The sequence below is a fragment of the Leuciscus leuciscus genome (assembly GCF_965113295.1).
Source record: "Leuciscus leuciscus genome assembly, chromosome: 18".
Lineage (NCBI taxonomy): Eukaryota > Metazoa > Chordata > Actinopteri > Cypriniformes > Leuciscidae > Leuciscus > Leuciscus leuciscus.
Window position 1 is genome coordinate 20,358,656 of NC_138742.1, and position 16,695 is coordinate 20,375,350.

The following is a 16,695-nucleotide window of genomic DNA, read 5'->3' on the forward strand; positions in this document are numbered from 1 at the left end:
TATACATTTAGAGAGAATTAAAGTAAATAATCATTATAAATTATCATATTAATTTAGTTTTTAGCAATGTAATATTATAATCTAATATCTGACATTAGCCACCCTGCACTCTAGATTTTAGTGGCCATTGAAAACCCCATAAAAGTTGACCGCTAATCATTATTTCTATAAAAAATTCTATAAAATGTACCTATAAATTTGGTACAGTACTAGGACATATGGATCAGCTTATTGTTACGGGATTATGGTTTCAGGAAAAGGCTGACATTGGGTCTGGTTGTGAGACGGGTCTGCGGCAAAGGCCTCGTCCCAGGACTATTTTCCAGGCAGGACTGACAGCTCACAGTAAACCCTGCAACAGAGAGAGGGGACATAGTAAACAGGATCACAGCAGCATGGTAATGCTCACATTCACACACACAAAGCTGCTTTATGCTTTAAGTGAAGTTTTGTCTGTCAGACACTGAAATCCAGGCTGACGAACAGAGATCACCCTCACGGCAGATTAAAGCTGTCATGCCACTGTCAGCTCCTCACTCTTAACCCAACACCTTTAAGTCGAGCTGTCTATCACTGTGTATTTATGCTCTCACACATTTGAAGGTGCCTATACCCAGCCAATCAAAACAGTGGTCATGACATGACCTGTCTGTGTGCAAAGACAGAAAAAGTGCAGTAAAATGACATTAATTAAATCTCAGACCGATTAATTAGCTGTTGTTACTCCACCACCTACATGACGTCATTAACGACTGAATCAGCAAGGTTTGAACGATGGATGTGCCACAGTTACTACAGTTATTTAAAACAGTCATCTCCAACAATGTATTGTACTATGATAGTTAAGCAGGGAGTTATGATATTGGTATTGTACAGGAAACACACCCCTGGTAGACCATCTTGGTCAAGGTTCCTGCTGGCAAAAACAAGTCATGACCAGAAACCAGCTACCATGTTCCAGAACACGGCTATCCTAAGTGATTATTCCAGATTAAATTCAACTTAAGCTGTATTGACATCACTGTGGCATGCCGTCAGTTACCACAGAAAATCATTTCGAACTGCCTCACAATTAGTAAAAACACACACAAAAACGTGTTGACAGAAATGTTGTTGCACTAGAAGTCTGTGAGGGCAGCAAGTTGTACATTTGCCCCTTATTTTCTATTGTACCTATCATTGCAATATTTTTTATTGTTATTATTTTTTTGTTTTGTTTTTGTTTTGCTTTGACTAAAGGTTGAAATTGTGTGTGTCTGAAGGTTTCTAGTGTTCCTGAGGGTCCCATACTGGAGCTCATGGAACAGGACTCTAAAGACTCTGCACAGAGCAGCGCCACATCCACCTCGACTACTGACACAGCCAGACAACCTGAGTACAAGGTACCAGGATATCACACACACAAATTCACAATCCACCTATCCTGTCATGTCCCGTTCCTCTTTATGTTAATGCACAAACAATCCACAAGTACCAATATTTGTCCACCTGCCTTCAACATGTAACAGTAGCCTCACAGAACGGCTCCGTTTGAATGTGAAGATAACAGCCTTTGTGGTTGTGGTGTATCCTCTCCTTTGCGTGTCACTAAGCCAGGCAGCTGCGCGTTTAGAGAGCACTGATGACCAAGACAAAGAGACTGTGAAGATCTTGAATAGGGGTTTTGTTGGTTATAGCATCTTCTAAGTCACTGTTGAGCACAGACTCATAAATACTCACTGACACTCGCACAGGTGAGGAAACAACAGCGCTGTTGAAATGGTCCTGACTGATTGAGAGTCGTGCTCAGACAAGCTCAGTGTCAGAGGTTTTGCTTGTGTCTCAGCCCATGCTCAATCCAGCTCTCTGATTGCAACAGAGCATTTGATTGTCCTTCTTTGTGTAACTGGATCAAAGAAATCTGTGCAGTGAGAAGGTTAATTGTCCATCTTATTTAAAAGGATAATTCTCCAAGAAATTATAATCTACTAGTCGAAGCCTGCATGATTTTTCTTTTTTCTGTGGAGCACAAAAGCAGGCTGGATGGGAACAAAACGGACCAGAAAACAACATAAAACTAGGACATACTAAAGAAGTAAAATAAATTTAAATTGACATTAAAGCCATTATTCACTGAAATCTGTGTCTCTGTACATTTCAAATCTAATGCAGGTTTCAGTGAGTGTGAAAATGTTAATTTATGGTCAACTATGTCTAATTTTTGCATATTTCCTCCTCAGGATAATAAAGGCTTTGGTATTGGAGAGTTAGTCTGGGGCAAGATAAAGGGCTTTTCTTGGTGGCCCGGGATGGTGGTGCCCTGGAGAGCAACAGGGAAGAGGCAGGCGTCCCACGGCATGCGCTGGCTGCAGTGGTTTGGAGATGGAAAATTCTCAGAGGTAACAAACAAAATGAAGGGTTTCAGAATACCACAACTTCAGTAGTTGATACTAATAGCAGTGAAATTTGATCTCAATTTCAATAGCACAGCAAAAAATTATATTAAACATACTCTTTTTATTTTAAATGTTAAATATTGATGTAAATATTATGAGTATTAAAATAATGGTATAAACTTTGCTTCAAGTTTTTCCAAGCAATTATTCAAGTAAACAGTCAGTAACAAAATCAAGAACAAAGAAACAAATAAAAAGCAATAGAACAAATAAAAAGATCAATATCAATTCAATTTAAGTAAACATTCAGAAAAAAATTATCTAAATAAAAATTAAAAATACTTATCATGGTTAAACATAATAGCTTGTTTACATCATCTTCTACAAAATTCAAAGAAAACAAACACCTGTTTTTCCAGGAGATTGCCATAATTTTCACTGCCACTGGCTCGATCTTGCTTAAATAAAGTACTGCTGACCGTGGTGACATCACTTGAATGCCATATTGAATTGGTAATACTGATACTGTAGGAAAACTGGTATTGTGACATTGTTTTATTGGCATTTTTATATGATCCTGAAGTACTGGTACCTCTGATATCACTAGTTTGAACGTCTCTGCAATTATGTGAATTATGAAACAAAACATTTGGCAGAATCAAATCGAATGTCATGGAGTGTGTGAAATGTAATGCATTCAATGCTAGTTAATTTAATGTAATAAATTAATTAATTAAATGCTCTGAAAAATGTGTTACATTATTAAACATCGAAGACTGTGTGTGTGTGTGTGTGTGTGTGTGTGTGTGTGTGTGTGTGTGTGTGTGTGTGTGTGTGTGTGTGTATATATATATATATATATATTAGTGCTGTCAATTGATCCTTTTTTTTTTTTTTATTAATGAAAAAAAAGTATAAAATGCAATTATATATAAAAGTTTTTTTATATATTTTTATATACAATTTTACATTTAATCTCCAAGTCAATGTAGAAATAGCATAAAGATAGTAGCCTATATTTTTAATATTTCTTTAATGGAATCTTTTTATGAAAGAAGGCATCACTGATACCAATACTGCTAACTGATGTCTCTATGAAATAGATTTTTTCTCAATTTTAATTAATTATTTATACCATTAATTATAGGCATTCTCCATTACAGTATAATTGAAAGCTATCAATTGTAACATTTATTAGGCTTTAAAAAATATTACAACTTTTAATTTAAATGAACTTAAAACAATCCTCAGATAAACCCATTATAAAAAATGTCATATTTACCTGTGCCCTTCAATATATCAGGGCTCATTTTGTTTTCTATTGGCTCAGTCAGACCGGTTCAGATTTTTACTTGCCCTGTCAAAATGCACAAAAAAGTTATTGTTTTCCTTGTTTTTGACACATGTAACCTTGTAAACAGTGCATTTTCAGGTAGGTCTAATAGATAATAACAGAAATGTAATAAAGTTATCAAACACTTAACAGTCTTCACTGCATAAATTATAAATTCAATATAAATTAATCCTTATTAAAGCTACAAATGTTATTCAGTCAAGAGCAGTGTGCGATTTTCTCTTTTTCTTTTGTTCTTTTATTATTCTAATGATAGACAGCAACAGATTTATTAGGCCGCTGTCACTTTAAGACCTGCCGCACATGACATGGATTACCTGATACGCATCCCATTCTCTCCCAACTCTTTACATTAATTTAAGACTTAATTTAACTAATTTCACACTGTGTTTGCAAGGATATTCGACAAATCTAGCATTTTGGTATAATTTTGTGTGATTTTGTCCATTCAAGTGCTGTCTGAAGCGGCTTTCTGTGAGCACAAGTTGTGTGTTTCACAGAAACACAGGTGCCAGTACTGCACTGCATTATCTTTTGTGCCTTATTATGCTGAAATGGCTTGAATGGTTTTAAAGTATTTGCATGGATAAAATCGTGAACATAAATTGTAATGCTAGCCAAAGGATGACGGGAAAAAAGCGGGTGCTGCCTTAATTGCGTTAAATATTTTTAACGCCTTAAACTGAAAAAATGTATCACATGCGTTAATGCGTTTTACAGCACTAATATATATAGTGTATTACATATACAATTAAATTATTAACTTAACATGCACACAAACATATGCTTGCCCTGAGCCCTGGTTACTTTCTGACCCTGGTGTCATGTGTATCTTGCAGGTGTCTGCTGACAAACTCGATTCCATCACAGCCTTCCCGAAGTTTTTCAACCAGTCATCCTACACTAAACTGGCTTCCTACCGTAGAGCAATCTTCCAGTCCCTGGAGGTGAGAGCAGAGAGCAGTCTGTGTTCATTGTTTTATAGCACTATTTTCTCCTATGGGGCAATTAGCTGCAACATCTGTAGTTCACTTAATAGAAGACAATTATACAAAAATATGCACCTGTTGGACTTTACTTTTACATAATGCAGTGTGTATGTGTTTATATGTGAGATAAATAGGAGACTGGGAAAACACTCATCTGGAAAGTCTGGAATTCCCCAGATCTTCCTTAATTATCTCTCTGTGAATCGTACCTCCTAACAAACTTAACAGACGCATCCAAGCCCAGACATGCACCAGAACGACAGGATTGGCTACACTTTACTTTCTCTCTCTCTCTCTCTCTCTCTCTCTCTCTCTGTTTTTGTACCCCACTCTTTTGCAGTCTCTATACAGCATGATTAATATCTGCAATTTGTCTCTATTTCTACTGAGAGGATAGTCTTTCTGAATACATGTTATTTTAGACACAGTACACATAGTTGGTTTTCTTCCACCTGAGACATTTGTTTCCAGGATGGTTTCTGTTTTCTTACAGTTAATCTGACATACTGCTTTCCCACTATCTGCGTGTCCTCAGGTGGCTAGTATACGGGCAGAGAAGACTTTTCCTCCGAGTGAGTCAGACAGTCTTGAAGAACAGATAAAGCCCATGCTTGACTGGGCTCACGGTGGCTTTATGCCCAAAGGCCAGGAGGGCCTGAAACCCAGAGAGAACACGGGTGAGTACACGTCGTCATCGTGAAAGCAGAGAGAGAGAGAGACAGACAGACAGACAGACAGACAACACCATACACATGTCTCATCATAACAGATCTCACACTCAATCCATGCAGTTGTAAAAAAATACTTGAGTAAAAGGTCTTAACTTGGGGTCAAATAAGATGCAGACAAAGGCTTATGACTATAGGTGGTATATTTAGTGACCACAATTTAAAATGCATTAATATTATTGAATGGCATTACAAAATATTATTCCATGTAATTTTAATGAAATAATGTGTAAGCACCATGGCTACAATTTTGATTCACCAATAATACAATTCTGGCTGTTACCAATAAGTCAATAAATATTTTTGTTATGGCCTCTAGCTGATAAACTGCAAATATTAAAATACTAAAATGCATTTTTTTGCTGATTTTACTGAAAGCAACTTGCACTGGCATATCTTAAAAAACATTGTTTGGTCTCAAAATGCACACCAGTAATGTTTTTTTCTAAGGCATGTTTGAACTAACTAATCCTGGCTTAATCTAAGCCCTGTTTTTGAAACCAGGCCATAGTCGACTAGAACTTGACTAAACAAAAACAGGACAAGATTGACTAAATATGATGGAAACTAAAAAGTATATTTTACACAGGACTAAGACTAAATGTAAAAATAGCTGACAAAATTAATTCAGTAAAAATATTCCCTTTACAGCAACTAAATACACAAACTGAACAAAATATTAAAATTAATGGGTAACTTGTGTTAGGGGTTAACAGTTTAGGACCCATGGACCAGATGTTTGAAAGAAGACCCAGAGTCAGAATTATAAAAAAATTGAAGAAATGTTTTACTGAAGATAGTTTGCAGTTTCATCAGCAGAAGTCAGCTTCAAGACTCACACAGGAGTTCGTAGGCCGCCCCGCTTACAGTTACAAAGATCACAGCAGTTATACCATTTCCAAGGACTAAGCTACGTCATTGCTTACAGGTTGAATGATTCTGATTGGCTAAGAAATTGATAAACATAGTAATTTTCCACACATGTACAGATAGACAGAAGCATATCTCCATAGATTATGCCGCTGACACTCGGACCCTGAAGTTAGGCACGTCGTGACCTTCCAGGTCGCATATTTGGGTTGCTGGGTGCCAGTATGTCTCGAACATCAATGTCAGCGGTTCCTTAACCTGTAACCAAGAAGACTAACACACACACCAACACACAGCCATTTCCAAGGTTGGAATTGGCCAGGCTCTAACTATAAACAGGAGTCTCGTCTCAAAACATCAAGATAACAAGTTCTTTCTCTCAGGATAGGACACTTTAGTCTAAATGGAAAATATAGGCTTTAACTGAGAAATGGTCCCTTAAACTATAGACTTCAATGACCCCTATTTGTTTGAACGTTGAAGACAAACTCAAACACAAAACCAGTTCCTATTTAATTGATGGAAGCCGGGATAAATAGGCAAGCACTGTTACTACATTCAAATATCAAATACTAACATTAAAAAGAATACATGAAAATAACATTTCAGTAATAACACTGTAACTTCAATAACAAAATAAAATCTCCAGAGAAGTCATTCAACTCATTTGATATTTAGAACGAAAAATATTGATTAATACCTTGATTATAATCACTCATTACATATACATTGAAGCAGCAGTGGATTCCAATCCACCCCCTTCACTTGAACCACCACTAGACATGAAAAGACAAACTCTTAAAACCGCACTTAAAACCGTTACAGCAGTTTCTACAGAAAGCCCTACAGACTGAGCAGTTTCTACTGGCAGAATTTCAAGCATTGCCATCTTGTCAAGTCATAGAAAATGTTAGCAACAGGAAAGTAATGTAACTTGTTGGTCAAGTTTTTCTCAAAGCTATTATTACAAGGGAATGTCATGAATTCATTTGTAGTCTCACACTGTAGTTGAGTTCCAAGACGGCGACTTAACGAACAATCCCTTTTTTTTTTTTTTTATCACACACATAGCAGAATATATCTACAAAATCAAAAATGGATATTCATTTTTAGATTTGCTAAAGAAAAAAATAATAAGTGTCCAGAAATGCTTACAAGGTCTTGAGGACAAAACGACTTGATTATTTGTGTTAGTTATATTATATGATTATATATTAACTGCTTAAAAAACACTAATAAATTAATATAGTTATAATTTCTGTATTTATTTACTTTTCTTCATTTTTTTCACATTTTCGGCCCTGATTCTGTGGAAAATGTGTTAAATAGAGTTGAGACGTCTTTTATTGGCAGTTGAAATGGTAATTAAATTATGAAAGCAAAATTATTAAACAAATAAAACGAAATGTGTGGAACTTTGTGAACAAAGGGTGTTCAAATTTTGTGTAAATCTGTGGCCGTAAAGTATTTGTGGTATTGCTTACAAATCAAGTTGCAGGGCCCTCAGGCATCAGGGCTCATCTAGGTTTTCAGGAGAGCAACTTAAGTTTCAGTGTTTTCAGAATTGAAGCTGTCAACTTTTTGTAGTACATTATTTATCTTTCCCTTTCATCTGGGAAAAACTGTGAGTAATAGATCAGTTCAGTGAGTTTCCCAGGCATATTTATATGTGCGGTTAAAATGTCTTACTTTCCTGCTGACATCACATTAACCAAAAGCCACATTCACAACATTCACAGTCCCTGTCAGAGACCCACAACATAAGTTGAGCTGGTGCAGTCATTTGTTTGCAAGGTTTAGTGTGTCTGGTCTCCTCTCATTTAAACGTGTATCAGGTCCTTTAATATCTTCTGTTTAAAATAGGGATGTCAACGATTAATCGACGATCGATTAATTGTCGATAATACATTTAATCGATACAACTTATCGATCATCGATTAAGCAGGTCTTCATGCGCGTGCGCGCTGCTCAACCGCGAAACATGTAAGCGAGCGCGCTGGAGTTATGTTTGGGACCATTTTACACCTTCATCATGACTATAAGTTTGCGTGTGCATTCGCAGGCTTTTGTTTTGTGCAAATGTAAGTTGTAATACTGTTTATTTTCTGTAGGCCTATCTATATCTGATTGATCTCATATTGGATGCATTTGGTTAAGAATTAACTCTGTAGTAAAGCGTCAGCTTCAGCGCGCGCAGCTCAAAGGGCAGTGCACGACTAATAATGACTATTGGGACTGTAATATTACATAACATTATAAAGAGAACAATATTGTAATAAAACATTGTGAATTATTTGGGTTTAGTTACCGTGTCGCGTTGCTCCAGGAAGACCGCGTCCACAACATGAGTAGTTCTGAATGAATGGCACGTAACTTAGTTCAAGTTCACTTGAGCATGAATTTGCGTCATTTTGTGCAGATATAATTTGTAATAATATGTTTATTTTGAATATATCTGATTAATCTCATATAGGATGCGTTTCTTTTAGATAAATAACGTGCTAGCAAAGTGCTCCAGTTTAACGGTAGCAGATTCATTCAGCGCGTGCGGTTGTTCCAGGAAGAGCGCGTCCACAACAGTCACACATTCTAAGCGCATATGAGGCGGCGTTGGTGACACGTTGTATTAGTAGTTATATTTGATTATTAAATAATTAATTTAATTATCAATCACATCGAAACATTTTACAATCCTACTAGCCCTTTATTTATATTTAAAACCATTCTAATTGATTTGGTGAGGAACATAGCGTTTTGACCAGCATTTGCAGACCCTGTCATAGCCACTGCAGTAGACGCATATCGCAGTATTAAGGCTAACGATTAATCGATTAATTGATCGTTTATTTAAACGACGATCGATCATGGGAATTTGTGAAAATTGACATCCCTAGTTTAAAACATATCTAACATATCAAACATTTTTTGAATTTGTACCATTGTGTTTTCATATAGTTGATACTGGGCCGTAAAACCTAAGGATACTTGAATTTGAGTTTACAGATGTATTTGAGTTTAGAACCAAGACACTGAAAATGTTTTTTAAACCACTGCAGAGATGAGCAAGCAGAAGTCTCTTGTACTGTGGTCTTATCAGTGGGATCAGAAAGAGGAAATAGCCTATCTAATTACTTTACGATTTGTAGACTGCTGGCTTTTTCCCACAGCGATTACAGATGTGGAACAGAAGAGTCTAACAGCTTTCTGTCTGCATGTTAATGGATGTATTTATCGTGGTCAATTTCTCAATGTTTTTGTCTAAATTGTCATGAAGTAATTCAATTAACCTGGCTGGACACAATAACTGATTAATGATTTATGATAATTAATAAATGTTTTTAATAATTTATATTTAAATCAGCACAAATAATTAAATAATCTATAGTTTGCACTAATTTAAATAATATATATTATTTATTATATTAATATAATATATTTTGATGGTTTTTTTATTTATTTTGGGGCATTTTTCTGGCAGAAATGAACAGTTTAAAAGTAATTGTTACCAAAAAATTCTTTATTTATTTTATGAATAAATGCTGTAGTGATGTGGTCATTCTTGATAATTACTAACTAGCTGCTAAAGTAGTTCTCACAGTACGAATGCAAGTTGCTTCATTATCTAAGTGCCTGATCTATGAAATATAAATGTAGTTACACACAGTATTCACAATCTGTGAGCATGTTTGATTGTAACAGTAAGTAATATTAGTGCACTTGTGTCTCTTCCAGCTGAGTATTGTGTTTTTCCCATGGCCTCAGAGAGCTCAGTGCTGCAGGACTCCAGCCCTCCGGAGTTCCCCCCCTCTGCTAAAAAAGCTAGACTCAGCCTCTGTAAGGCCAAGCCTGGCACTGAGGACGTCTACAGTAGAGGTTAGAGCTTACACTAAGGATATTATTCATGTTCATGGATGACAACCGATTGTTGCACTCCAAATGGGATGTTCATCCAAAAATGGCATTTCTGTCATCATTTACTCATCCCATAAGTCTCTTCTGAACACAGATTTGTATCAAACCTGAAAGATTTCTGTTAAAGTCTAGGGCCTCGTTTACACTGCAGGTCTTGATGCCCAATTCTGATTTGTTGCCTATATCCGATTTTTTGGACCGCCCGTTTACACGTTCTTTCAATTGTGACCCATATTCGATTCATGTGTTTACACTTGACATACTATCTAAACATCGCGCATGCTTAAATGGGGTTCTTGCACAGATGGACAAACGCGAAATATGCTTGATGCTAGCTTTGCGATAAATGCGAACTTCGCCAAACATCATCATGATTGTGAGGCGGAAGAGGATGAAAAGTGCCATCATTGCAGCCTGCGCATATGCTTCAGTTATTGTCTGCGAGAGAGATCCCAGGACTGGTGGGACCATAATATATTGTGTTTAAATATTGGCTTTAACGAGGAGCAGTGGGTCCGAAATTTTAGGATGAGCAAGCCAACCTTTGATATGTTGTGTCAACGTTTGTCCACATTCCTCTCCTACGACGACACAACGTTTTGTGGGCCATCCGTCCCTTTGCAGATGCGCGTCAGGTTTTCTCTCGTCATTAAACCGCGAAAATAGCCTTATGCCTCAGAAAATCCGATCTGCCTGTTCACATGACATTTGCATTGGGACATATCTGATTTATTTCCACATATGAACGAGGCCTGAAACCGATTTCAAAATATCCGAATGCATGCGTTTTTTTCCTGTTTACACGGCAACACATCCAATCTGTGTCACATAATATGAGCAAAAAATCGGAATTGGGTCACATTTCACTGGCAGTGTAAACGAGGCCTAGGTAATCAAACCGTATGGGTTTGGAACAACATGTTTTGGTGAACTAACCTTTGAAATGATACAGATACTTAATTGATGTCTAAATGGCCAAATTATTGTAAATCTTGTATGACAAGATTAACAGTGAATTCTATGAGCTCCTTTACACAGTATAAAAAAAATAAAAATATATTCAAAATGTATCTTTTTTTCCCCCATTGAAATTCTGAACAATTGATTCAGGCATATAAATAATTGAAATATAGTATTGTGTTTTGTGTGCATAGTTTCTGTACCAAAACTGATATTTTATACTTTTGCGCAATTTAGTAGCATTGGATTTGATGTGAACAAGACATCATTGAGCTTTAACTCTTATAATGTGTTTGAATTTCCAACTTGTTGCTCATGACTGCCATTTCATCTGCTTTTCAGAACAAATGGTCCATGAAGTTTTGAAGAATCACAGAAGTATAGAAGGTGTGTAGAGTTGCAACCTGTTACAAGCCATGCATTCACCCATTAAAACACGTAAGGATCCATGAACAAAGAACAGGTTTTTTTCTTTAAAAAAAAGCCAGGTCTAGAGATGCATTTTTTTAAGTTGAACTACATTTAACTTTTTACAACGCCATATCATGTTCAGGGCACTGCAAAAGTGCATGTTTACATAGAAACAATGGAAAAGAAGTGCAGTGAAATGCAAAACCATGTTCTGTGTGAATGACCCCTAACAGCATTGCAGCCATGGCCTTGTATAAAATACATTTTATTTTTAGCAAATATATTTTTGCATGTGTCAATACAAATATATATATTTTTCTTATGGATGCACAATATATCAGTACCACGTTGATTTTAAATTTATCGATCTCAGTCGATGTTAGATATAGAATTGTTCATGCTAATTTCCTCTATTTTTACATTTAGATTTCCTTTGCTGTCATCTGTCACTCACTTAAAGTAAACTTTTAAAAACACAGAACATTTAATAACACTGTGTAATGTAATTTTTAGCCAATCAATATCCAAATATTCATTTTTCATACTGAACATTATGATGTTGTGATGCCTAATTTCATTTGCAGCTTTTAAAATGACAGATTTTAGTTTTTTAAGTTCTAATGTTTTTTTGTGCGTGACAAATGTGTATACAATTTTAATAATCAGCCATTTTACCAATAACATGAAAATAAGTATTATTTGTAAATAATTCACTGGGTTTTTAATTTGCAGTTATAGCTGGAAAATATATAGTTACAATGTAACTTCATCACAGTTATATTTATAAACATACATTTGCAGGAAAGCGATGGCAAACTATTGGATACAGTATACATTTATGCATTTAGCAGATGCTTTTATCCAAAGCGACTTACAAAAGAGGAACAAAATGCAGTTTGTAAAAGAGCCAACAATATTTGTGATATACAATACCATGTTTAGTAGGACAACTACATTAGGAAGCAAACTAGAGAGGAGGAGAAATGCAGAGAAGAAAAACGCTTCTCATTGGTTAATCATTTTCAGCCCATTCTTACGGATGCTTCCAAGAATAAGTTACTCTGGTATTTTGACTCAGCCACCTCAATATGTTTGCTTCCCTGTTTCAGAGTTCTGCCTCTCTTGTGGAAAGATGAGAGTGGCGACCTTCCACCCGCTGTTTGAAGGAGGCCTTTGCCTAACATGCAAGGTAAGAGTTGACCTTGTTCTCCACATTCTCAAAACAGAACACAACACAACTTGAGAGGCTGGGAACATGGTTCTCCAACACGCGCTGACATGATTGCTCATAAAATTGTCAAAAAATAGCACTCGATCCTAACACCTGGACACCAGTGTATCTATCGATTACCTTAGGGGGACAAAGGAAGTGCCACGGATAATTTCCATCATCGCTGCATTATCCTATTACACTATTTGCAGCAACACGATACATTGCTGCAAACAGGGACTCTGTGTAGAAGGCTTAGCTATTTAAGTTATTTACACATGTTTTTATTTGTGAATGTGTCAGGATGTTTATTTAGAGATCTCCTACATGTACGATGACGATGGCTACCAGTCGTACTGCACCGTGTGCTGTGGCGGCAGAGAGGTGCTGCTCTGTGGAAACGCCAACTGCTGCAGGTACGAAACTCATGCTTCTCACAAACTCATTTTTGTCCCGCAATCTCTCACTCAATCTCGCATTTCATTCCATTCTTGGAATTTTGTCACACTTCACTTCCATAACCGCCCCCAACCCAGTGTTCATCTGTGAATATTCATAACTTACAAGCTCAAACAAGTTCAAAGTTTGGGGGTCATCTTTGACAGTACTTTATCATTCGAAGCACATTTAAACAGTGTCATTCACTCTGCATTTCCACATACTTAATATTAACCGAGTTCGTCCGGCTCTCTCAGTAAAGAGCACTGCGATTCTTGATCATGCTTTAGTCACTTCCTGTATTCATTACTGTAACACTTTTTATATGGACTGCCTTCAAAGCTTCTCTACAAACTCCAGCTAGTACAGAACTCCGCTGCTTGAATTATCTGCAGAACTCCTCTACCTGAACACATTATATTATATTACAACACTTGCATTGGCTTTTGGTTAATTCTCATATTGATTTTAAAATTCTTCTTAATTACAAGCCACTCAATAATCTTGCCCCTTCATACTTATCTGACCTTCTTCATATCAACACTCCTACTCGTACTTAAAGATCATCTTCTGCACTCACTCTTATTCTTCCTCAAACTCGCACTACTTCTATGGGGTCCCGAGCCTTTTGTCATGCAGCTCCTTATTTATGCAACTTGCTGCCACAGGATTTGCAAAACAGTGAAAGTCTTCGTGTTTTTAAATCTCACCTTAAGACCCATCTTTTTAGGCAGGCTTTTATGTGATTACTTTTATACTTTAATACTTGTATCCAGGCTGTAATAATGAGTATTTGTTTAATGTTGATTGTTTTATTGTGTTTGTAAGGCGCCTATAAATAAAATGTATAATAATAATAGTAACATTTTGGTATATTTATTTTTCACTAGGGTAGTCAGTACACCTTCATCACAACCCAAGTTGAATTAAAATCACTTGACAATGTAAAATTACATTTAAGGGGAGACACGGCAGGCAAAAACATTGTGTTTTTTTTCACTGGTCAATTTTGAGATTTTGGACTATTTGTCTTCAATAACATGTCTTCTTTCAGACTTGTGGTGGAAAAAAGTCCAAAATACACATTTAGGTCTTTATTTTACTACACTTTGTCTATTTGCGTCTGTAGATTTCTCCTAAATTCAACAAAAGTTGGCGTTCTAAATCATCCCGCTGCTCTGCAATCGCTGTCATCATCACATATACCGTTGGAAAGCTCTCTCTCTCCTGTACAATGCTGTCGGATCCAAATATGGTCATTTCCTTTTTATCAGCAACCAATCGTGAAAGTATAATGAGGCATTTAACTCTAAAAACGAAATCTAATTTCTGACAACATGATTCGTTCAGATGCATCATGTGACGTGCTCTGACATTTCCAGAGTGATTTTGACTGTTTTTCACTGGGGTTCTGTTCAGTTGAAGGCCATAAATGCTATGTTATATAAGTTTTGATGTGTTTTAGGTGGTTTGTATTGTTGATTTCTAATGATTTGATAAGATATTTTTGATATTTTTCCACTAAAAAAGTAAGAATTTTTACAATACAAATCTTTAAAGGCCGTTTTCTAAATTTTCTCGATTTATACAACATTTTATACCTAAAAACGGGGAGAAACTGGATTTTTTTGGCTGTTGACAGTCTTTTCTGATTAATGGAGTGATAAAAAGAGATATCCAAAATCCCCTCTGTAAAAACCATTGACTCTAATATGTCAACAAAATGAAACAAGAATTTTGAATCTGGCTTTATCCAATGTTCAGATTTCTCTTCTGGAAATATATGTAAATTAGCACATTCTTAATGAGATAATACCTAATTTGCATATTTAAACATAAATATTCTAAAAACTTGTAATACAAAAAGATATTTGTCTTAATGTCAGTAATCAACTGGGGAAGTTTCATGCTGATATCTATTAGTTAATTTTATTTTCCTATTCACCTGGGGTGTCTCCCCTTAAAACAAATAATGTCAAATATAAGAACACGACAGCAATAAAAACATTATTTTGAGTAGTTTTTACTCATAATCTAATTATAATCATAATTACTCTGTGATGTTGAGGCGCTGTACTTTGTATTGAATTTTTACAGTTTTTTTTTAAGCCCTGGCTCTTCAAATTCACGTCAGGCCACTCAAATAAAATGCATTGTTTAAAAGTGTTTCACCCTACAAATGGCTTACATATTAAACTCAAATAGTAGAAAAAGGTACACTTCACCTTTAACACTGTCGGTTTCATTTGCCTTTTTAAAGGCTGTCTTTGATCAGTGTCTTTGCCCGCAGGTGTTTCTGTGTGGACTGTCTGGATATATTAGTGGGAGCAGGAGCGGCCAACAGTGCCCGTGATCTGGACCCATGGCGCTGCTACATGTGTCAACCGCTGCAACAGTACGGTGTGTTAAAGAAACGCCACGACTGGAGCCTGAAACTACAAGAGTTCTTCGTCAATGACAATGGACAGGAGTTTGTGAGTCTCACGTGAACTTTTACAGAGAGGGAAATTCTCTGTTTGCAAAGCTGTTTAACTATACGACATATTTACTTTCTTTTCTTCCAGGAAAGTCCAAAAAGTTACCCTGCAGTCCCAGCAGAGCAGAGACGTCCAATCAGAGTCCTCTCACTGTTTGATGGCATTGCGACAGGTCAATATGATGTTTCTTTAGATTCTATATTCACCTTTTCTGGGGAAATTTACACCATCAGTGATTCACAGATGTCAATAATTTGTATAATATGTGACTACCTGATAAAATATTTTTAAATTACAAGATTTTTCCTTTACTAGGTCTAGAAATAATGCTTTTAAAATTAGGATTCGTCATATATTCATTGTTCCAGACAGTGGGAACACTAGTTCTTCAAAAAGGGGGTGAATTAAAATAAGGATATCTTGAGTTTTACATGTTTTAGTTTATTTTAATGCTTGTTTTGTCTTATTTTTAAGTATTATAAGTCATATTGAGGCCTATCTATCCATCTATCTATCTGTCTATCTGTCTGTCTGTGAGACTTTCGAAGTACATAAAGTTGTGATGTGTGGCCAGAACTACGTATGGACACTAATGATTATGATTATTGGAATTTAAAGTTACTATGAATGTTTTAATGTTAATTTGCAGGTTATCTGGTGCTTCGGGACTTGGGCTTCAATGTTGATTTGTACATTGCATCAGAAATATGTGAGGACTCAATTTCAGTGGGAGTTGTCCGGCATGAAGGAAAAATCCAGTATGTGCACGACGTTCGCAACATCACCAGAAAAAATGTGAGTTGACAGTTTTCTGTTTCTGGCTGCTATATTTGACGTTTTCACTGTAGATCATTTAATGATTTTATTAGGTCTTTTATGGCTGTTTTTACATAATCAGCTTTCATATTAACCTAGTAAGACTCAGACCTTCAGCTGTTTCATTTGACTCTGAATGTGTATAGACCGATTGG

At 36.1% G+C, this 16,695-nt stretch overlaps 1 protein-coding gene across 5 annotated transcripts in view; it reads left to right on the forward strand.

Annotated features, from left to right (window-relative positions):
* Positions 1–16,695, forward strand: part of dnmt3bb.1 (DNA (cytosine-5-)-methyltransferase 3 beta, duplicate b.1) — a 49,126-nt gene that overhangs the window by 23,717 nt on the left and 8,714 nt on the right. For 4 of the 5 annotated variants that reach the window (XM_082146453.1, XM_082146456.1, XM_082146452.1 and 1 more), the window contains exons 5-16: positions 255–398; positions 1,263–1,382; positions 2,220–2,378; positions 4,569–4,676; positions 5,254–5,395; positions 10,049–10,189; positions 11,531–11,575; positions 12,709–12,788; positions 13,113–13,225; positions 15,538–15,721; positions 15,812–15,896; positions 16,374–16,519. In XM_082146453.1, the coding sequence (XP_082002579.1) occupies positions 255–398; positions 1,263–1,382; positions 2,220–2,378; positions 4,569–4,676; positions 5,254–5,395; positions 10,049–10,189; positions 11,531–11,575; positions 12,709–12,788; positions 13,113–13,225; positions 15,538–15,721; positions 15,812–15,896; positions 16,374–16,519 (1,467 nt within the window). The remainder of the gene's footprint in view (positions 1–254; positions 399–1,262; positions 1,383–2,219; positions 2,379–4,568; positions 4,677–5,253; positions 5,396–10,048; positions 10,190–11,530; positions 11,576–12,708; positions 12,789–13,112; positions 13,226–15,537; positions 15,722–15,811; positions 15,897–16,373; positions 16,520–16,695) is intronic. The other variant, XM_082146455.1, reaches the window with a different exon arrangement.